We start from the raw sequence: 19,498 nt of genomic DNA on the forward strand, positions 1-19,498 counted from the left end.
TTACTTTTAACTGAAGGAGCTGTTTCAAAGTGAGATCCCTAAATCAGAGATCAGGTAAGCAGCAATCCTCAGTGTCAAGTCTAAAAATTAACATATCTCAGTCAACTAGAAGGATTTTTTTCCTCTCAATTGAAATTTCTTGCTGTGGCTGATTTTATATACTTTAAATTTTAATATTTTTTCAAATTATAGTATGTTTTAAAATGTACTGCTGATGTGCACTTGTCAGCAAATTATGTTTGGTAAGCAATACTAGCATACTAAGTTTTTATAGTTTCTGTATGTATTAGATTTAAGTCAGTGAGATAGCAGTGTTGAGTTTTTTATAGTTCACATTTTTTCATTAAAAGTTATAAGTTTGTTTTTAATGTTTTGTAATATCTGTTCCATACCAGTTTTCAATGAAAAGTTAACTGTTTATAAGGATCTATAAAGTCTGTACTAGTCTGTATTAGCTGATTTGCTGGGGGGAAAAAAGAACACAACCTTTTAAACTTATTATGAGAGTGGTTTGACCTTCAGTTATTTGTGTAGGGTTGTAATGCATGTTTAAATGGTTTTCCTTTTTAAAATTTTTTTCAGCTTATTATTTATATTTAAACCTTTATATTTAATGTTCTCATTAACCTGTGTATTAGTATTAAAACACTCGAACATAGACCCTTTTAGGATGATATTGCAAGTCTTTAAAATCTTCATCTCTAGTTGGACAGTTTTGCTAAGAAAGGCTCAGTAATGTGCTGTTTTATATTAACAGGAAACAGAACAGCAGTAGTGGTTTGAATACCCTGCAAACAGGAAGTTTGACATATGCATAGCTCTTAGCTTCTGTGTAAGTAGTTGTTGAGCTCCTTCTGGAAATATTTTCATTTACTGTAACTTAAGTGTAAATACACATGAATGGCAGCTTATAGAGAAGTACCCTGTAACCAGTATACAGGTACTACTGCTCTTCAGAAATTGGAAGGTTTTGCTAGCCGATTATTTCATAGACACTCCAAAGGTACTGCACATGAACAGAAAACAACTCTGGAAAATGACAGCCTTCATTTCTCTGAACATACTGCCTTATGGGACAGATCAAGTAAGTTTTGTTTTTGTTTTTTGATGATACATTGTAACTAGAAGCTAAAATACTAATTGGAGTTTTAGAATCAATCAGAGAACTATGGGGGTGTTTTTTTGTTGTTGTCTTTTTTGTAATTTGCACAACATATTTTGCAAGGTAAAGTTGAAAAAAATCCACAAAAACTTGATTGTAGATTGAGCTGAATCACATAGCTCATGGTTTTGTTTCAAATGCAATCAGTTAAATTGAGTATCAGTGGGAAAATTTTCTATAAGATTCTTAATTTCTAGTGTGTATTATGGTTTTGTTTTTATGTAAAAGTGAAATGCCTACATTTAAGAGAGATAATCAGCTTTTTTTAATGTCATACATTAATAAGCCTTAAAATTCAAAAGGGGATAAAAGAACTCTTGAATTTATAATTAAATCTTTATTATGTTTGCCATATTTTATTTTTAAATGCATGTATAAAAGTTAGTTTAACAAGCAGGATTTATAGTATGAAAGCATACTATAATTATTCTATGTATTCTATGTGAAATCTTACCTTTATAACTTTAAAAATATCAGAAGCTTTCTTATAGTGGGGGGTACTTGTTTATGCATGCATCACATTCTTTCCAGACATGGTAAAATGTTTGGATTTACTGCTTGGCTGAAATGGTGATATGTAATGATTTTTTTGTGACATGCAAAAGGATACATTTCACTTATAAACAATACTAGTGCTGCCATTCCACATCTCACCTTGGACCTACCTCAAAGTATTTTTGTCAGTCTGATTAAAGGAACAGTAGAATTACTCTTGGTACTTTTTAGTTTGTTTGATCACCAGATAGCACTAGGTTTTGCCTCTTTCTGTTTATATACTCCATAGCAGTTAAGGAGGAAAACTCAGCTAAAAAAGCAACAACAGAACAAGAATGGCCTGGAGAATTGACACCTTTGTTTATAGTTTATAGCTTCATAGATCCACGGGAGCTTATTTGAATTTTTTTAAATCACATCAGAATTTTTTTTTACCTTTAAGTTATCTTAGGGAGAAAGTAAAAAACATGTATTTGTGCATTTTTTTTCCTTCTAGAGAATTTGATTATTTATAATTAATCCTTACTATGTAGCAAGTTGATAGATGAGAAATCGCAAATATCTTCAAGGTAATGAACTGTTGAATATTGAAACAGGAGTACGTTATTAAAATTTACCAAGCAACAAAAGTTTGCTGTTCATTCTACTTGCCCTATTCTGTTAAATTGCAGTCTCCTAAGGCCTTTTGGAAATCATTTTTATGCATTTCAGGGGTCTTTTAATTAAACATTCAATGAGGAATGAGGACAGCACTGGATTAGTACACTAACACTTATTTCTGCAAATAGAGGGTATTTAATAAATGTGTCACAAATAATGAATGTCATGGGCTTTTAATACTGAAAAGTTGTGTTTGAGCTATACCCTCAACATTTAAAAAAATGTGTGGGGTTTGTAACATTTTCTGAGACACATTTTAAATTCTGGCAATTGAAGGTAATATCAGGAACTATGATTTCTTTTGGAGAAACAAGTGCTGTTAATATTTTTCTTTAATGTGATGTCACAAAATAATAGGATCATAGTGCACAGTGAAATTAAGTACAAACTCTGTAGCCATTCAAATAATAAATGTGATATAAGAAATACTTAAAGAGTGATTGGATGTTCATTAATCAAGCATTCTTTCTATTTCATATCCCAGAATATCATAGACAAAGCATTGTATATATGTAGTGATGAGTATGGTACGCATGGAGTTCTGGTTTCCTATTATGAAATGTTTTGATGTAGAGGAGAAAATAAGGATACAACAGAAACAGAGGAATCCTTTTGTTTCAAAATTCCAAGGTTTATTTCTTGTGGTGGAAACACAAATTTTTATTCATTTATAGTGTGAGTTATAGAAGGAAATTTGACAGTATGAAGTTTCCATGCAAATTACATTCTTCATGCTGCTTAGAACAGTTTACTTGTATGATTTGTTTGATAAGGAAAAGGAATGTAATATCTCCTGCTGATACGCTTTCTGAGTGTGCTTGTTTCAAAAGTGCTGTTTAGGAAATACGATAACCTCAGAAACTACATTTAATTTTATTAAAAATTAGGTTTCTGAACTATTGAGTAAAGATTATAATGATCAATTTAGGCATATATGAAATGTAGCAATTTTAATACAAGTTTCTTTATTCTTCAGTGACATTAAATTTAAGAAGAAACAAAAAATAAAGGCCATATAGTGGTTTCCAGGTGCCTTAAATGTGTTTTATCTTTTACTACTAAAGTAACAGGAATTCCTGTTTGATAACATAAATATTTAATAGCTGGTTCCATGAACATATAAGTACATGAAGTTCAAAACAAAAACATGAAGGAATTCTTTCTATTCTGACTCAGAATGAAAGGGAATATTAACATTCCACTGAGTTTTATTTCTAGCAAATTTGTTATGGTTAGCTTCTAAGTCTTTCTTTGATCATAAATGGTGTGTTGAGTTATACAATGCTGAACTTGATGGAAGTTTTGCACATTTTAAATATTGGACTTTATATATTTAATGTCTAATTGCAATACTTTAAGCACTGAATAGATGAATACCATCAAATACTTTACCTATTCTTTCCTGTGAATTGATGGGTTATTTCTCTGGCAGATACAAATCCATATTAGTGAAGTTTAGATAAAAATACTGTATTGAACAAATGAGCAATTTTGTATATGCATTTTTTTCGGATAGAATCAGAGTTCAGTTCAGTTCAGTTCAGTTCAGTCCTTCAGTCTTGTCCAACTCTTTGCAACCTAATGAACCACAACACGCCAGGCCTCCCTGTCCATCACCAGCTCCAAGAGTTTACCCAAATTCATGTCCATAGAGTTGGTGATACCATCCAACCATCTCATTCTCTGTCATCCCCTTCTGTTCCTGCCATTAATCTTTCCCAGCATCAGGGTCTTTTCAAATGAATCAGCTGTTCGCATCAGGTGGCCAAAGTATTAGAGTTTCAGCTTCAACATCAGTCCTTCCAATGAACACCCAGGACTGATCTCCTTTAGGATGGACTGGTTGGATCTCCTTGCAGTCCAAGGGACTCTCAAGAGTCTTCTCCAACACCACAGTTCAAAGGCATCAATTCTTCAGCACTCAGCATTCTTTATAGTCCAACTCTCACATCCATACATGACTACTGGAAAAGCCATAGCCTTGACTAGACAGACCTTTGTTTGCAAAGTAATGTCTCTGCTTTGTAATATGCTGTCTAGGTTGGTTATAACTTTCCTTCCAAGGAGTAAGTGTCTTTTAATTTCATACTTGCAGTCACCTTTTCCTCCTCTGAGTCTCAAAATTCATTCTTCAATATACTTGAAGGCTCCATCTTCTTAATGCTAATTTCTTTTTTAGTGCTAAATTCCCACAGAAAGTTACTTATACATTTTTAAGCTACTATTTCATTGTTCCTTGACTATTATGTTGTCTGTATGTTTGCTCTTTCTGCTCTTGTTTTTGAGGGTAATAATTCAATCTTATTCTTCACATAGCCTAGTTTGCAGGCTATAATATTGTAAATCTTCAAAAAATTAATTGCTACCAAGAAGCAGTGGAATACTGCAGATGAAAAAAGTAGATGAAACGATAACGTGGAAGGTCTTTTAGCTTAGAAGTTACAAAGATACAGATATAGTACACTAAAGCAGCTGTCTCCAACCTTTTAGGCACCAGGGAAGACAATTTTTCCACAGACTGGGGGAAGGATGATTGAAGTGCATTACACTGACTGTGCACTTTATTTCTATTATTATTACATCAGCTCCACCTCAGATCATCATGCATTAGATCCTGGAGTTTGGGGACCCCTGCACTAAAGCATGGGAGTAAACTGCCTTAAAGACTGTTTGAGCTTTGGAAAGTTAAAGCTGCCTAAACTGGCTTATTTACTTCAGCTCTTTGCAGATTCTATTCCATTATCAAGATAATGGGTATAATTCCATGTGCTGTACATTAAATCCTTGTTGCTTCTGTAATTTATGTATAATAATTTGCATATGTTAATCTCATACCCTTAATTTGTGCCCCATCCTTTCTCTCTCTACTTTGGTAACCACAAGTTTATTTTCAATGTGTGTGAGTTGGTTTTCTATGTCTGTGAGTCTGTTTCTGTCTGTGAGTCATATTTGTCTTTCTCTAACTTATTTCACTAAGCATAATATTTTCTAGGACCATCCACATTACTGAAAATGGCCGTATTTCATTATTTTTAGTAGGTGAGTATTACGTATGTGTATATTTATATACACACGTGCACATACACATATATATACACACGTACACATACACATTCACACACATTTATACACACATCTATATACCATACCTTCCAGTTGTCTGTTGATGGACATTTGGGTTGCTTCCATGTCTTGGCTATTATAAATAGTGCTGCTATGAAGGTTGGGGTGCATGTATCTTTTTGAATTATTGTTTTCATTTAAAAAAATTTTTTTTTGGATATATATACCCTAGAGTGGAATTGCTGGATCATATGGTAGTTACTCTTCCACCTAGTGGCTGTACCAATTTACATTCCCATCAACAGTTTACAAGACTTTCCTTTACTCCATATCTTCTCCAACATTTATTATTTGTACATTTTGGATGATAGCCATTCTGTGAGGCATGAGGTGATAGCTTTGTGTGGTTTTGATTTTTGCATTTCTCTTAATAATTAGCTATGCAGAACTAACATTTCTGGCCACTATGTGAACATGATAAAAAGTAGTCAGAAAATGGAATCCCATTGTAACAACAACGTAAGGTGTTTCTTCTACCTGGAATTTCCTTTTCCTACTACTGCCAGTGATGGGATATATCCTCCTTTAAGCCTCTGCTCACATACTATCTCTGTAACAAAGTCACTGAAGCATTCTGTTCCTTCTTAGAATTCATGATCCCTTCCTGTGTTCTGTAACATGTGTGCTCGCTTCTGTTGCGCTTCATTTTATGGTATTAAAATTACATTACAGGAGTCCTCAAGTCACCTCTCTCCCCTATTGGGCTTTAAACTCGTAAAAGGCCTGGAATTTGTCAGCTTGTTTTTGTGTTGCCAGCGTATTTCACAGTTAATGATGAATTGTTTGTTAGACCAACACTAAATATCACTACAGTCTTACAGTAACAAGTTTTCTCTAAAACTTTGTTCTATTGTGATCTTTGTAATCTACATGGTTAGAGAAGGAAGATTGAGTATAGACTATTATATAGTATCTTGCTCAAGTTTCGTCCTAGTCTAGTAGCATTAGCATCACCCAGGAGCCTGTTAAAAATCAGGCCCAGATCTAGATCTAGTGAGTCAGAATCTAAACTTTAACAAGATTACCCAGCTGATTGATATGCACATTAAAGTCTGAGAAACACTTTTTCCCTCTGATTACAAATATTATGCCTTCATTGGAGAAAATTTGCAAACTGTAGAAAAGAACAAAGTAAAAAAATCACATGCAGTCCCACCAAAAGATAACCTTTTTCTATGTATATCTGTTTTATGCATAGATACACAAATTTCCACTGTAAATTTGAATCTCTCAATACAATATGTCATAATATTTTGCCTTATCATAGAGATTTGTTCTATAGTACAAATGACTTTTTTTTATTCAGTCTTAAGGATGTACCACAATTTAAACCACCATTAGCCTTCTAGACTTTTTAATTTTTTGCTGTTTTATAAAAAACTGCTGTGGTAAACATCTTTATAGCTAAATCTTTGTGCATATCATTATATTTATATTTTATAGAACAAATGTAGAGAACTGTTATAACCATTTTAAGCCTTTTGTATTAAATTCTGTCCCAGATACACATGTACTGTATTCTTTCAGAACTAAATTTGTTTCAAATCAGCTGCATCCCAATACAAAATAAAAAGTTTGAAGTTTATAAAAAAAAAAAATGCTAAATGCAAAGAAAGATTATTAAAAGCAGCAAAGGAAAAGCAACAAGTAACATACAAGGGAAAACCCATACAATTAACAGTGGATCTTTCAGCAGAAACTCTGCAGGCCAGAAGTGAATAGAGAGATATATTTAAAGTACTGAAAGAGAAAAATCTACCACCGACATTCCTATACCTGGCAAAGATCTCATTCAAAATTGATGGAGAAATCAAAAGCTTTACAGACAAGCAAAAGTTAAGAAAACTCAGCACCACCAAACCAGCCTTGCAGCATATACTAAAGGGACTTACACAGCCAGTAAATACAAGAGAAAGAAAAGAACTACAAAAGCAAACCCAAAACAATCAAGAAAATGCCAATAGTAACATATAATTGTCTTAAATGTAAAAAGATTAAATGCACCAACCAAAGATACAGACTGACTGAATGGATACAAAAACAAGACCTGTATATATATGCTGCCTACTGGAGACCCACTTCAGAACTAGAGACACATACAGACTGAAAGTAAAAGGATGGAAAAGATATTACATGCAGATGGAAAGCAAATAAAGCTGGAGTGACAATCCTTATTTCAGACAAAATAGACTTTAAAGAATACTGTAAGAGACAATTGGAAGGACTGATGCTAAAGCTGAAACTCCAATACTTTAGCCACCTCATGCGACGAGTTGACTCACTGGAAAAGACTGATGCTGGGAGGGATTGGGGGCGGGAGGAGAAGGGGACGACAGAGAATGAGATGGCTGGATGGCATCACCGACTCTGTGGACATGAGTTTAAGTGAACTCCAGGAGTTGGTGATGGACAGGGAGGCCTGGCGTGCTGTGATTCATGGGGTTGCAAAGAGTCGGACACGACTGAGCGACTGAACTGAACTGAACTGATAAGAGACAAAGAAGGACAGTACATAATGATCAAGGGATCAATCCAAGAAGAAGACATAACAATTGTAAATATTTATGCACCCAACATGGAGCACCTCAATACATAAGGCAAACACTAACAGACATAAGAAGGGAAATTGACAGTAACAAAATAATAGTAGTGGACTTTAACACCCCACTTACACCATTGGACCGGTCATCAAAACAAAGAATCAGTAAGGAAACAAACCTTAAATGAAACATTAGACCATATGGACCTAATGGATATCTTCAGGACTTTCCATCTAAAGGCAGAAGAATACACTTTCTTCTGAAGTGCACATGGAACATTCTCCAGGAGAGACCGCATCTTGGGCCACAAATCAAGCCTCAGTAAATTTAAGAAAATTGAAATTGTATCATATATCTTCTCTGACCACAATGCTGTGAGACTAGATATCAACTGCATGAAAAAAAAAAAAACGCAAAAAATACAAACTCATGGAGATTAAACAATATATTACTAAAGGTTACTGAAGAAATAAGAAAGGAAATCAAAAGACTCCTAGAAACAAATGACAATGAAAACATGATGACCCAAAATTCATGGGAGTCAGCAAAAGCAGTTCTAAGACGGAAGTTTATAGTGATACAGTAATTCATTAAGAAGTAAGAAAAGCATCGAATAGACAACCTAACTCTACATCTAAAGCAGCTGGAAAAAGAAGAACAAGAAAATCCCAAAGTCAGCAGAAGGAAAGAAATCATAAAGATTAGAGCAGAAATAAATGGGAAAAAAAATGAATACCTAAGATTAACAGATAGTAGAGATTAATAAAACTAAAAGCTGTTTCTTTGAGAAGATAAACAAAATTGACAAACCACTGGCCAGACTCATCAAGAAAAAAAAGAAAGATCAAATCAACAAAATTAGAAATGAAAAAGGAGAGGTTACAACAGAAAACACAGAAATACAGTGGACCATAAGAGAATAGGAGACAGCCTAGAGGACAATCTAGAGGAACAGACAGATTCTTAGAATAGGTCAGCCTCCCAAGACTGAACTGGGAAGGAAATAGAAATTATGAACAACCCAGTTACAAACACTGAAATCGAAACAGTGATCAAAAATCTCCCAAAAAACAAAAGCCCAGGGCCAGATGGCTTCCCAAGGGAATTCTATCAAACATTTAGAGAAGAGCTAATGCCTATTTTTCTTAAACTCTTCCAGAAAATTGCAGAGGAAGGAACACTTCCAAACTCATTCTATGGGCCACCATCACCCTGATACCAAGCCAGACAAAGACACAAAAAAGGAAAACTACAGGCCAATATCACTGATGAACATAGATGCAAAAATCCTCAACAAAATTCTAGCAAGCAGATTTCAGCAACACATTAAAAAGCTCATACACCATGATCAAGTCAGATTTATTCCAGGGATACAAGGATTCTTCAGTACATGCAAATCAATCAATGTGATACACGATATTAGCAAAGTGAAAGATAAAAACCATGTGATCATCTCAATAGATGCAGGAAAGGCCTTCAACAAAATTCAACATCCATTTATGATAAAACGCTTCAAAAAATGGGCATAGAAGGAACCTACCTCAACATATTAAGGCCATATATGAAAAGCCCACAGCAAACATTATTCTCAATGGTGAAAAACTGAAAGCATTCCCCCTGAGATCAGGAACAAGACAAGGGTATCCAGTCTCACCACTATTATTCAACATAGTTTTGGAAGTCCTAGCTTTGGCAATTAGAGAATAAAAGGAGTCCATATAAGAGAAGAAGAAGTAAAACTCTTACTGTTTGTACATGACATGATACTATAAATAGAAACCCAACAGAAACTATCAGAAAATTACTACAGCTAATCAGTGAATTCAGCAAAGTCGCAGGATACAAGGTCAATACACAGAAATCACTTGCATTTCTATATACTGGCAATGAAAAATCAGAGAAATAAGAAATCAATCCCATTCCATTGCCACAAGAAGAATAAAATACCTAGGAATAAACCTACCTAAGGAGACAAAACTCTGCATTCAGATGCTTATATCTTTCCTTTTCTCGCTTCTCTTCTTTTCACAGCTATCTGTAAGGCCTCCTCAGACAGCCTTTTGCTTTTTTGCATTTCTTTTCCATGGGGATGGTCTTGATCCCCGTATCCTGTACAATGTCACGAACCTCTGTCCAGAGTTCATCAAGCACTCTATCTATCAGATCTAGTCCCTTAAATCTATTTCTTATTTCCACTGTATAATCATAAGGGATTTGATTTAGGTCATATCTGAATGGTCTAGTGGTTTTCCCTACTTTCTTCAGTTTAAGTCTGAATTTGGCAATAAGGAGTTCATGATCTGAGCCACAGTCAGCTCCTGGTCTTGTTTTTGCTAACTGTATACAGCTTCTCCATCTTTGGCTGCAAAGAATAGAATCAATCTGATTTCGGTGTTGACCATCTGGTGATGTCCATGGGTAGAGTCTTCTCTTGTGTTGTTGGAAGAGGGTGTTTGCTATGACCAGTGGTGTTCTCTTGGCAAAACTATTAGCCTTTGCCCTGCTACATTCCGTGCTCCAAGGCCAAATTTGCCTGTTACTCCAGGTGTTGCTTGACTTCCTACTTTTGCATTCCAGTCCCCTATAATGAAAAGGACATCTTTTTTGGTTGTTAGTTTTAAAAGGTCTTGTAGGTCTTCATCGGAGAAGGCAATGGCAAGCTACTCCAGTACTCTTGCCTGGAAAATCCCATGGACGGAGGAGCCTGGTAGGCTGCAGTCCATGGGGTCGCTACGAGTCAGACATGACTGAGCGACTTCACTTTCACTTTTCACTTTCACACATTGGAGAAGGAAATGGCAACCCACTCTAGCGTTCTTGCCTGGAGAATCCCAGGGACAGGGGAGCCTGGTGGGCTGCCGTCTATGGGGTCACACAGAGTCGGACACGACTGAAGTGACTTAGCAGCAGCAGCATCAGGTCTTCATAGAACCGTTCAACTTCGGCTTTTTCAGCATTACTGGTTGGGGCATAGACTTGGATTACTGTAGTATTGAATGGTTTGCCTTGGAAACGAACAGAGATCATTCTGTCGTTTTTGAGATTGCATCCAAGTACTGCATTTCAGACTCTTTTGTTCCGACTCCATTTCTTCTAAGGGATTCCTGTCCGCGGTAGTAGATATAATGGTCATCTGAGTTAAATTCACCCATTCCGGTCCATTTTAGTTCACTGATTCTTAGAATGTCAACGTTCACTCTTGCCATCTCCTGTTTGACCACTTCCAATTTGCCTTGATTCATGGACCTAACATTCCGGGTTCCTATGCAATATTGCTCTATACAGCATTGGACCTTGCTTCTATCACCAGTCCCATCCACAACTGGGTGTTGTTTTTGCTTTGGCTCCATCCCTTCATTCTTTCTGGAGTTATTTCTCCACTGATATCCAGTAACATATTGGGCACCTACTGACCTGGGGAGTCCTCATTCAGTATCCTATCATTTTGCCTTTTGATACTGTTCATGGGGTTCTCAAGGCAAGAATATTGAAGTGGTTTGCCATTCCCTTCTCCAGTGGACCACATTCTGTCAGACTTCTCCACCATGACCCACCCGTCTTGGGTGGCCCCTCAGGGCATGGCTTAGTTTCATTGAGTTAGACAAGGCTGTGGTCCATGTGATCAGATTAGCTAGTTTTCTGTGATTATTATTTCACTGTGTCTGCTCTCTGATGCCCTCTCGCAATACCTGCCGTCTTACTTGGGTTTCTGTTACCTTGGTTGTGGGGTATCTCTTCACGGCTGCTCCAGCAAAGCGCAGCCGCTGCACCTTACCTTGGACGAGGGGTATCTCTTCACGGCCACCCCTTTTGACCTTGAACGTGGCGTAGCTCCTCTCGGCACTCCTGCGCCCACGCAGCCACCACTACTTGGACGTTGGTTGCTCCTCTCATCCGCTGCCCCTGACCTCGAACGAGGGGTAGGTTGTCTCGGCCGCTGCCCCTGACCTCGGGCGAGGGGTAGCTCCTCTCAGCTGCCGCCCCTGACCTCCGATGTGGGGTACTTCCTCTCGTCCTACTTAGGATACAAATTAGGTCCCACCTTTGAAATATTCAAATTAATTACTGTTCTCATCCACTCACATTAGCATAACTTCTAAATGGCTGTTTTTTAGGATCTTCTTCCAGCCCCCTACAAGTATGGCTAAACTTCTGAGATTTTACTCATTCCAGAGAGACTAATCTTTCCAAAGTTTGGATGAAGAAAGATATGGGTATTTTGATTACTATATAAGCTAGTAATCTCATTTTTGGCTGCTATTGATTTTGCCCCTGCTGCATATTTTCATGGTTTAAACTGGTCCCAAGAATTTGACATTTCCTTGCTCTTGATGGGATGCCCTGATAAAATTCTCAATGGGATAATGTCTCTTTATGGAGACACTTTTTCTTTTTTTAATATTTTAAGTTTTATTGTTATTTTACTACAATCATTAAGAATTCCTTATACTCATTCCTTTTAAAATTTTTAATTTATTTTTATTGGAGTATAGTTAATGAGATACTGATTTTTCTGTTTTTTTAATTTATGTATTTTTCATTGAAGGATCATTGCTTTACAGTATTATGTTTGTTTCTGCCATACATCAACATGAATCAGCCATAGGTATACGTATGTCCCCTTCCTCTTGAACCTCCTTCCCACCTCCCATTCCATCCCACCCCTCTAGGTTGTCATAGAGCCTCAGTTTCATTTCCCTGAGTCAAACAGAAAATTCCCACTGGTTCCCTATTTTACATACGGTAGTGTGTATGTTTCCATGCTCCTTTCTTCATACATCCCACTCTGTTCTTCCCCACCCCACCCCCTGGGTTCATAAATCTGTTCTCTATGTTTGTATCTCCATAGCTGCGCTACAAATAGGTTCATCAATACCATCTTTCTGGATTCCATATATATGTGTTAATATACAATATTTGTTTTTCTCTTTCTGACTTACTTCACTCTGTATAATAGGCTCTAGATTCATCCACCTCATTAGCACTGACTCAAATGCATTCCTTTCTATGACTGAGTAATATTCCATTGTATGTATGTACCACGGCTTCTTTATCCATTCATCTTTGGTGGACATCTAGGTTGCTTCCATGACCTAGAAATTGTAAATAGTGCTGCAGTGAACATGGGAGTACATGTGTCTTTTTCAATTATGGTTTTCTCAGGGTATATGCCCAGTAGTGGGATTATTGGGTCATGTGGTAGTTTTATTCCTATTTTTAAAAGAATCTCCATACTGTCTTCCATAGTGGCTATATCAATTTAAATTCCCAAGAACAGTGCAAGAGGGTTTGTTTTCTTTGCATCCTCTCCAGCATCTATTGTTTGTAGATTTTTTGATGATGCCGTTATGACTGGTGTGAAGTGGTATCTTACTGTAGTTTTGATTTGCATTTCTCTAATAATGAGGGAAGTTGAGGATCTTTTCATTTGTTTATTAGCCATCCATTTGAGACACTGATTCTTAATGGGAGGATCATCCCCCCCTTGCAGTGTTTTACTCATTCAAGGCTTATATACAGATTTAGTTTCTGGGTATACTTTATACTTATTTAATTTTATATACTTTATACTTACATGCTTAGTCATCCTGGCTTTGTGCCAGGTTGAATGTGTGAGAAGGTGCTTTTGATTCATCCCTAAAGTCGGCCTTCCTTTCTTGAACATCTTTCCAGGGATAGCAAACTGGTTGTCTGACCCAGATGTAGCTCACAGATTTGTTTGTTTAGTTCTCCTGGCATTTAAAAATAATTGAATGTGACATCATTTTTTATATAAATGTAAAATGCTGATTTTAAAATACAATATTTTAGATTAATACCTGAACTTTGATATTTCTGAATCGTTTGAAAAACTGATTTCAGTGCCTCCTGTTCCCATATGAGAACAAATGGCCAGTGCTGGAAACTGTTCTCTTGAGTCAGGATATATACTGTCTTAGTTGCTCTAGCCTTCACTGCTTCACTACTTGTGTTGTATGACCTTCCTGATCTTCATAGGCACTTGAATGTGGCCTACAGGGCCCATAATGTGACCCTAAATCACCAGATATTCCTTTCTTCTTTGATAAAGCTTTTTTAGTGTGCCTTCCTGCTCATGGGCCACAGATACTACCACTGAAATTGATGGAAGAATTTGTGGTAATTCTGAACCTTAGGAAGACTGGGGTCTGGGTTTTAAACCCTCCTTTTCAAATTCCTGTCCTATTTTTAATGCAGATCTATTTACCTTCCTTCCCTTTCCTTAGCTCTCTTTACCGTAGGGTATTGAGAGGAACAGCCTTTACCAAGCTCCAAAGGGTTTTGTTATGTCATTCTCCCAAGGTAATGGATGCCAACCAGCCTTAAATTTAAATAAATAAATTCTTCATTGAAGATTCTTCCCACAGCAAAGTAGATCTGCTTCAGGGTGTCTCTGCTTAGGTACAGAAGCACTTGACAACTTTTTAAAAAAAAAAGAAATATAATTTACATGCCATAAGACTCATTGTAAGAGTTTATTAGTAAACTTATACAATTGTGCAGCTATCATTACAATTCAGCTTTAGAACATTTTCATTACTGCCAACAGTTCTTTTGTAGTCTTTTGCAATCAATCGCACTTTCAGCTGAGCCTCAGACAAATACTGATCATGGGCTTCCCTCATAACTCAGTTGGTAAGAATCCGCCTGCAGTGCAGGAGACTCCAGTTCAATTCCTGGGCAGATCTGCTGGAGAAGGGATAGGCTACCCCCTCCAGTATTCTTGGGCTTTCCTTGTGGCTCAGCTGGCAAGGAATCTGCCTGCAATGTGAGAGACGTGGGTTTGATCCCTGGGTTGGAAGATCCCCTGGAGAAGGGAAAGGCTATCCACTCCAGTATTCTGGCCTGGAGAATTCCATGGACTGTATAGTCCATACGGTCCCAAAGAGTCAGACACAACTGAGCAACTTTCACTTTCATGAATTTCCTTTTCTGTTTTATAAAAATGGAATTAGACAGTATATATAATCTATTGTTTCTGGTTTCTTGAACTTACAATAATGCTTTTGAGGTTCATCCATGTTATGGAATATATCAATAGTTAGTTCCTTTTATTTATGGTACTATGTTGTGTGGATATAACATTTCTGTTTATCTGTTCAACAACTGATGAACATTAGGACTGTTTTCAGTTTGGGGTTTATTTGGATAATGTTGCTGTACCTATCTGCATGCAAGACTGGTTGAACATATGCTTTCATTCCTCTTGTGTTGATATCTAGGAGAAGCATTACTGGGTTTTATGGTACATTTGTGTTTATCTTTTTAAGAAAATTCTGAATAATTTTTCTGAGGAGCTTAATATTTTATACGCCCATCAACAATGTTAGGAGGGTTACAGTTTCTTCACATTATTATTAATAACACTTGGTATCATCAGTCATTTTTATTTTAGCCATTCTGTTGTGTGTGAATTAGCAGTTAATTATGGTTTCAGTTTGTATTTCTCAAATGATTCATGATAATGAGCATTTTTTCATGTTCTTATAAACCATTGGTGTATCTACTTTGGAAAAATATATTTTCAAATCTGTTGCCCAGTTGAGGGTGTTTTTTCCTGTTAACAACCCTTTAAAGTAAATTCTGAACACAAGTTCTTTGCCAAATAGATAACTTGCAATTATTTTCTCCTCATTGCTGGCATGTCTTAACTTCTTTTAAAAAAAAATTATTTATCTATTTGGCTGCTGGGTTCTTGGTTGTGGCATGCAGGATCTTCTGTTGTGGTGTGTGGACTCTCTATTTGTGGTGCACAGGCTTAGTTGCTCTGAGGCATGTGGGATGCAGTTCCCTGACCAGGGATCGAATCCACATCCCCTGCATTGCAAGGCAGATTCTTAACCACTGGGCCATCAGGGAAATCCCCTTGTCTTATCTTCTTAAAAGATATCCTTGAAGAGCAAAAGTTTGTAGTTTTAATGAAGTCCAGTTTATAATTTTTTCTCTTGATGGTACTGTTGGTACCAAATATTAAGAAATCTATCTAAGCCAAGGTAATAGAGATATTTTTTCTATGCTTTCATTTGGAAATTCATTTTTTGAGTTGTTTTGTATATGGTGTGAGGTATGGAGTGGAGTTTGGGGTTTTGTTTTTATTTTTCTTTTTTTTTACTCATATAGATTTCCAATTTTTACTGCACCATTTGTTGAAAAGACTTTTTTCTCATTTAGACATCTTGGTACCTTTTATCAAAAGTCAATTGACCATAAATGGAGGGATTCACTTTTGAATTTTCAATGTTTTCCAAGTGGTCAGTATATATCTGTGCTATGCTGATATCACTGTCTTGGTTACTGTAACTTTAAAGAATGTTTTGAAATCAAGAAGTATAGGACCTCAAGCTTTGTTTTTCCAAAATTTTTTGGCTGCTCTGATCCTTTACATTTGCATATAAATTTTAATGTCAGCCTGTCAGTTTCTAAAGACCTGCTGGGATTTTCATAGACATTTCATTCAATCTGTGGATTTATTTGTGTAGAATCCTCTCTTAAAAATACCGAGTCTTACAACCCATGAAAATGAAATAACTCTATTTAGAAGTTCTTTAATTTCTGTGAAATGTTTTCTTTTTTCTTTTTATTTTTTAGTGAACAAGTCATGTTAAAGTGGATTCCTGAATAGTTTTTTTCTGTTAATACCATTATGAATGGAACTGTTCTTTTAATTTCATTTTTGGATTATTTGTTCCTAATATATTAAAATGCTACTGATTTTTATATATTATATCCTGTGATATTGATTACCTTATATATTAGTTCTTTATAGATTCTAAAAGAATTCTATACATATAGAATCATGTTTTCCACAAAAAAGACAGTTTTCTTTCTTTCTTGTCTATTTGTATACCTTTATTATCTTTTTTCTTTAATACCTTTTTAAAATATCTTTTTCTTACCTTGTACTGGCTAGAACCTTTAGTACAAAGTTGCATAGAAGTGGTGAGTTCAGACATCTTTGCTTTATTCCTGTTCTTAGAAAAAACATTCCATCTTTCACATTTGTCTTGCTTTACATATAATCTAAGCCATAGGGTTCCCCTCCCCACCTCACCCCCACACTCACCCTTTATCAGCTTGAGGAAATTCCCTTCTAGTCACAGTTTGTTGAGAGGTTTTATCACAGGTATTGGATTTTGTGGAATGATTCTGCTATATACATTGAGATGTTATGTAGTTTTGTCTTTTATTCTATTCCATTAATTAATTTTCAGTATTGAAACAACCTTATCTTCCTGGGATAAATCCTATATGGTCCTGGTGTATAGTCTTGTTTATATACTGCTGAATTAGGTTTTCTAAGTTTATTATAAAGATTTTTGTACTGTAATGGATATTGATTTGTAATTTTCTTTTGATCTTTGTCTAGTTTTGGCATCAGGTCTCATAGAATAAGTTGGGAAGTGTTAGATTCTCCTTTATATTCTAAAAAAGTTTGTGTCAGGTAGGTATTATAGCTCTGAATGTTTCATAGAATTCCCCAGTAGAGCCATCTAGACCTGAGCTTTTCTTTGTGGGAAAAATTTTAATTACTGACAGTATTTTTATTTGTTTCTGGGTATTTTTATGTTTTCTATTTCTTCTTGAGTTAATTTAGGTAATTTGTTTCTTTCTGTGAATTCGTTCAGTTTGTCTAAGTTGTATAGTTTGCATGAAGTTGTTTATAGTATCCTCCTCTTATAATCCTTTTAATTTCTCTGGCATTAGTGGTAATGTGATCTTTTCATTTATTTTGTCTTGTTTTGTTTTGTCTTTATTTTAGTCAGTCTAGGTAAAAGTTTATCAGTAAGACTTTTGGTCTCTTCATTTTCTCTATTGTTTTTATGTTCCATTTCATTGAATTCTGCTGTGATCTTTTTGGCTTTGGTTTAATTTGCTCACTCTAAGTTTCTTAAAGTAGAAGCTTAAATTAAGTTGATTTGAGACCTTTCTTTTTTTTTTTTTATACAGGGATTTAAAGTTGTGAATTTCCTTTTAAGCTATGCTTTATCTATATCCTAAGCATGTTGATTTCTTGTAGGTTTTTTTCCATTCAGTTCAAAACATTTTCTAATTCCAAACATATATATATATGTGTGTGTGTGTGAATTTCTGATTTCCTTTCAGATTTCTTTGTTATGTAAATCCAGTGTTGCCATTTCCAAAATTACTCTCTGTTGTTGATTCCTAATTTAATTCTGCTATAATAAAAGATCATATTTTCCTTTCCAATTATTTTGAGATTTGTTATATTGCTTAGCATATGATTAAATGGAGAATTTTCATGTCTACCTGAAAAGAATGTATTCTGCTGATGTTAGATGCTGTGTTTTATAAATGTCATTTTAATCATATTCATTTTCTATATTCCATTGATTCTGATTCTCTTTTTTCCATGAATTATTGAGAGGAATATTTAAATTTTCAACTGTAATTGTTGAATTACTCAGTTCTCCTTTCAATTCTGTCATTTTTCTTTTAGCATTTTGGAGACTTGTTCAGTGCATATACATTTTTAATTGTTAAATCTTCCAGAATTATTGGCCCTTTATTATGAAATTTCCTTTTCTTTTTTTTAACTTTAGTAACATTTCTTGTCTTGAAGTCTATTTTGTCTGATACTGATACAGGTATTCCATCTGTCTTATGGTTACTCTTTATATGGTATATCCTTTTCTCTCCTACCTTCATCCTGTTTTTATATTAAAATCTAAAGTGTGACCATGTAGACAGCATATATATGTTTTTTATACAGTCTGATAATTTCTGCCTTTGATCTGTTTATTCCATTCACGTTTAATGTAGCTATTGATATGGTTGGATTTACATCTTCCATTGTACTGTTTTCTATACACCTTAGGGCTTTTTGTATTATTGTTCCTCTCTTCCTTCGTTTTAAACAGATACTTGTAGGAGGCCATTTTAATTCCTCTTTGATTTTTAGACTATATTTTAAAAAGACATTTTCTTAATAGTTGATTTAGGGGTTAAATTATGCATTTTGTCTTATCAGAATCTACTTAATTGGCTTAATTCTAGTAAAATGTAGCTACTTTGATGCAATATAGCTCCATTTCTTCTCCAATATTGTATTAATGACTAATTCTAGTAAAATATTGACTTAATTCTAGTAAAATATATGTGCTTAGTCGCTCAGTCTTGTCCAACTCTTACGACCCCATAAACTGTAGCCTGCCAGGCTCCTCAGTCCATGGGATTCTCCAGGCAAGAATACTGGAATGGGTTACCATTTCCTTCTCCAAGTAAAATATAGTTACTTTGATACAATATAGCTCCATTTTGTGGAGCTATAGTATTGACTTCTCATAGCTCAGTTGGTAAATCATCTGCCTGCAATGTAGGAGACCTGCATTTGACTCCTGGGTCAGGAAGATCCCCTGGAGAAGGAAATGGCAACCCACTCCAGTATTCTTGCCTGGAGAATCCCATGGACAGAGGAGCCTGACAGGCTACAGTCCATGGGATCGCAAGAGTCGGACACGACTTAGCAACTAAACCACCA

The 19,498-nt window shown here is 35.5% G+C and overlaps 1 protein-coding gene across 2 annotated transcripts in view; it reads left to right on the top strand.

Moving 5' to 3' along the window:
* The window catches only part of PRKACB (protein kinase cAMP-activated catalytic subunit beta), a 155,796-nt gene that overhangs the window by 65,018 nt on the left and 71,280 nt on the right, over positions 1 to 19,498 (top strand). Inside the window, exon 1 of one of the 2 annotated variants that reach the window (XM_055401853.2) lies at positions 792 to 1,084. The exons of the other annotated variant lie outside the window; for it this stretch is intronic. Within the exon in view, the coding sequence (XP_055257828.1) occupies positions 901 to 1,084 (184 nt within the window). The 5' untranslated portion in view covers positions 792 to 900. Of the gene's footprint in view, positions 1 to 791; positions 1,085 to 19,498 lie in introns of those variants that run through there. 2 annotated transcript variants of the gene reach the window in all.

This window comes from Moschus berezovskii, chromosome 4 (genome assembly GCF_049115385.1).
Source record: "Moschus berezovskii isolate FMDL1 chromosome 4, NW_MosBer_1.0, whole genome shotgun sequence".
NCBI lineage: Eukaryota > Metazoa > Chordata > Mammalia > Artiodactyla > Moschidae > Moschus > Moschus berezovskii.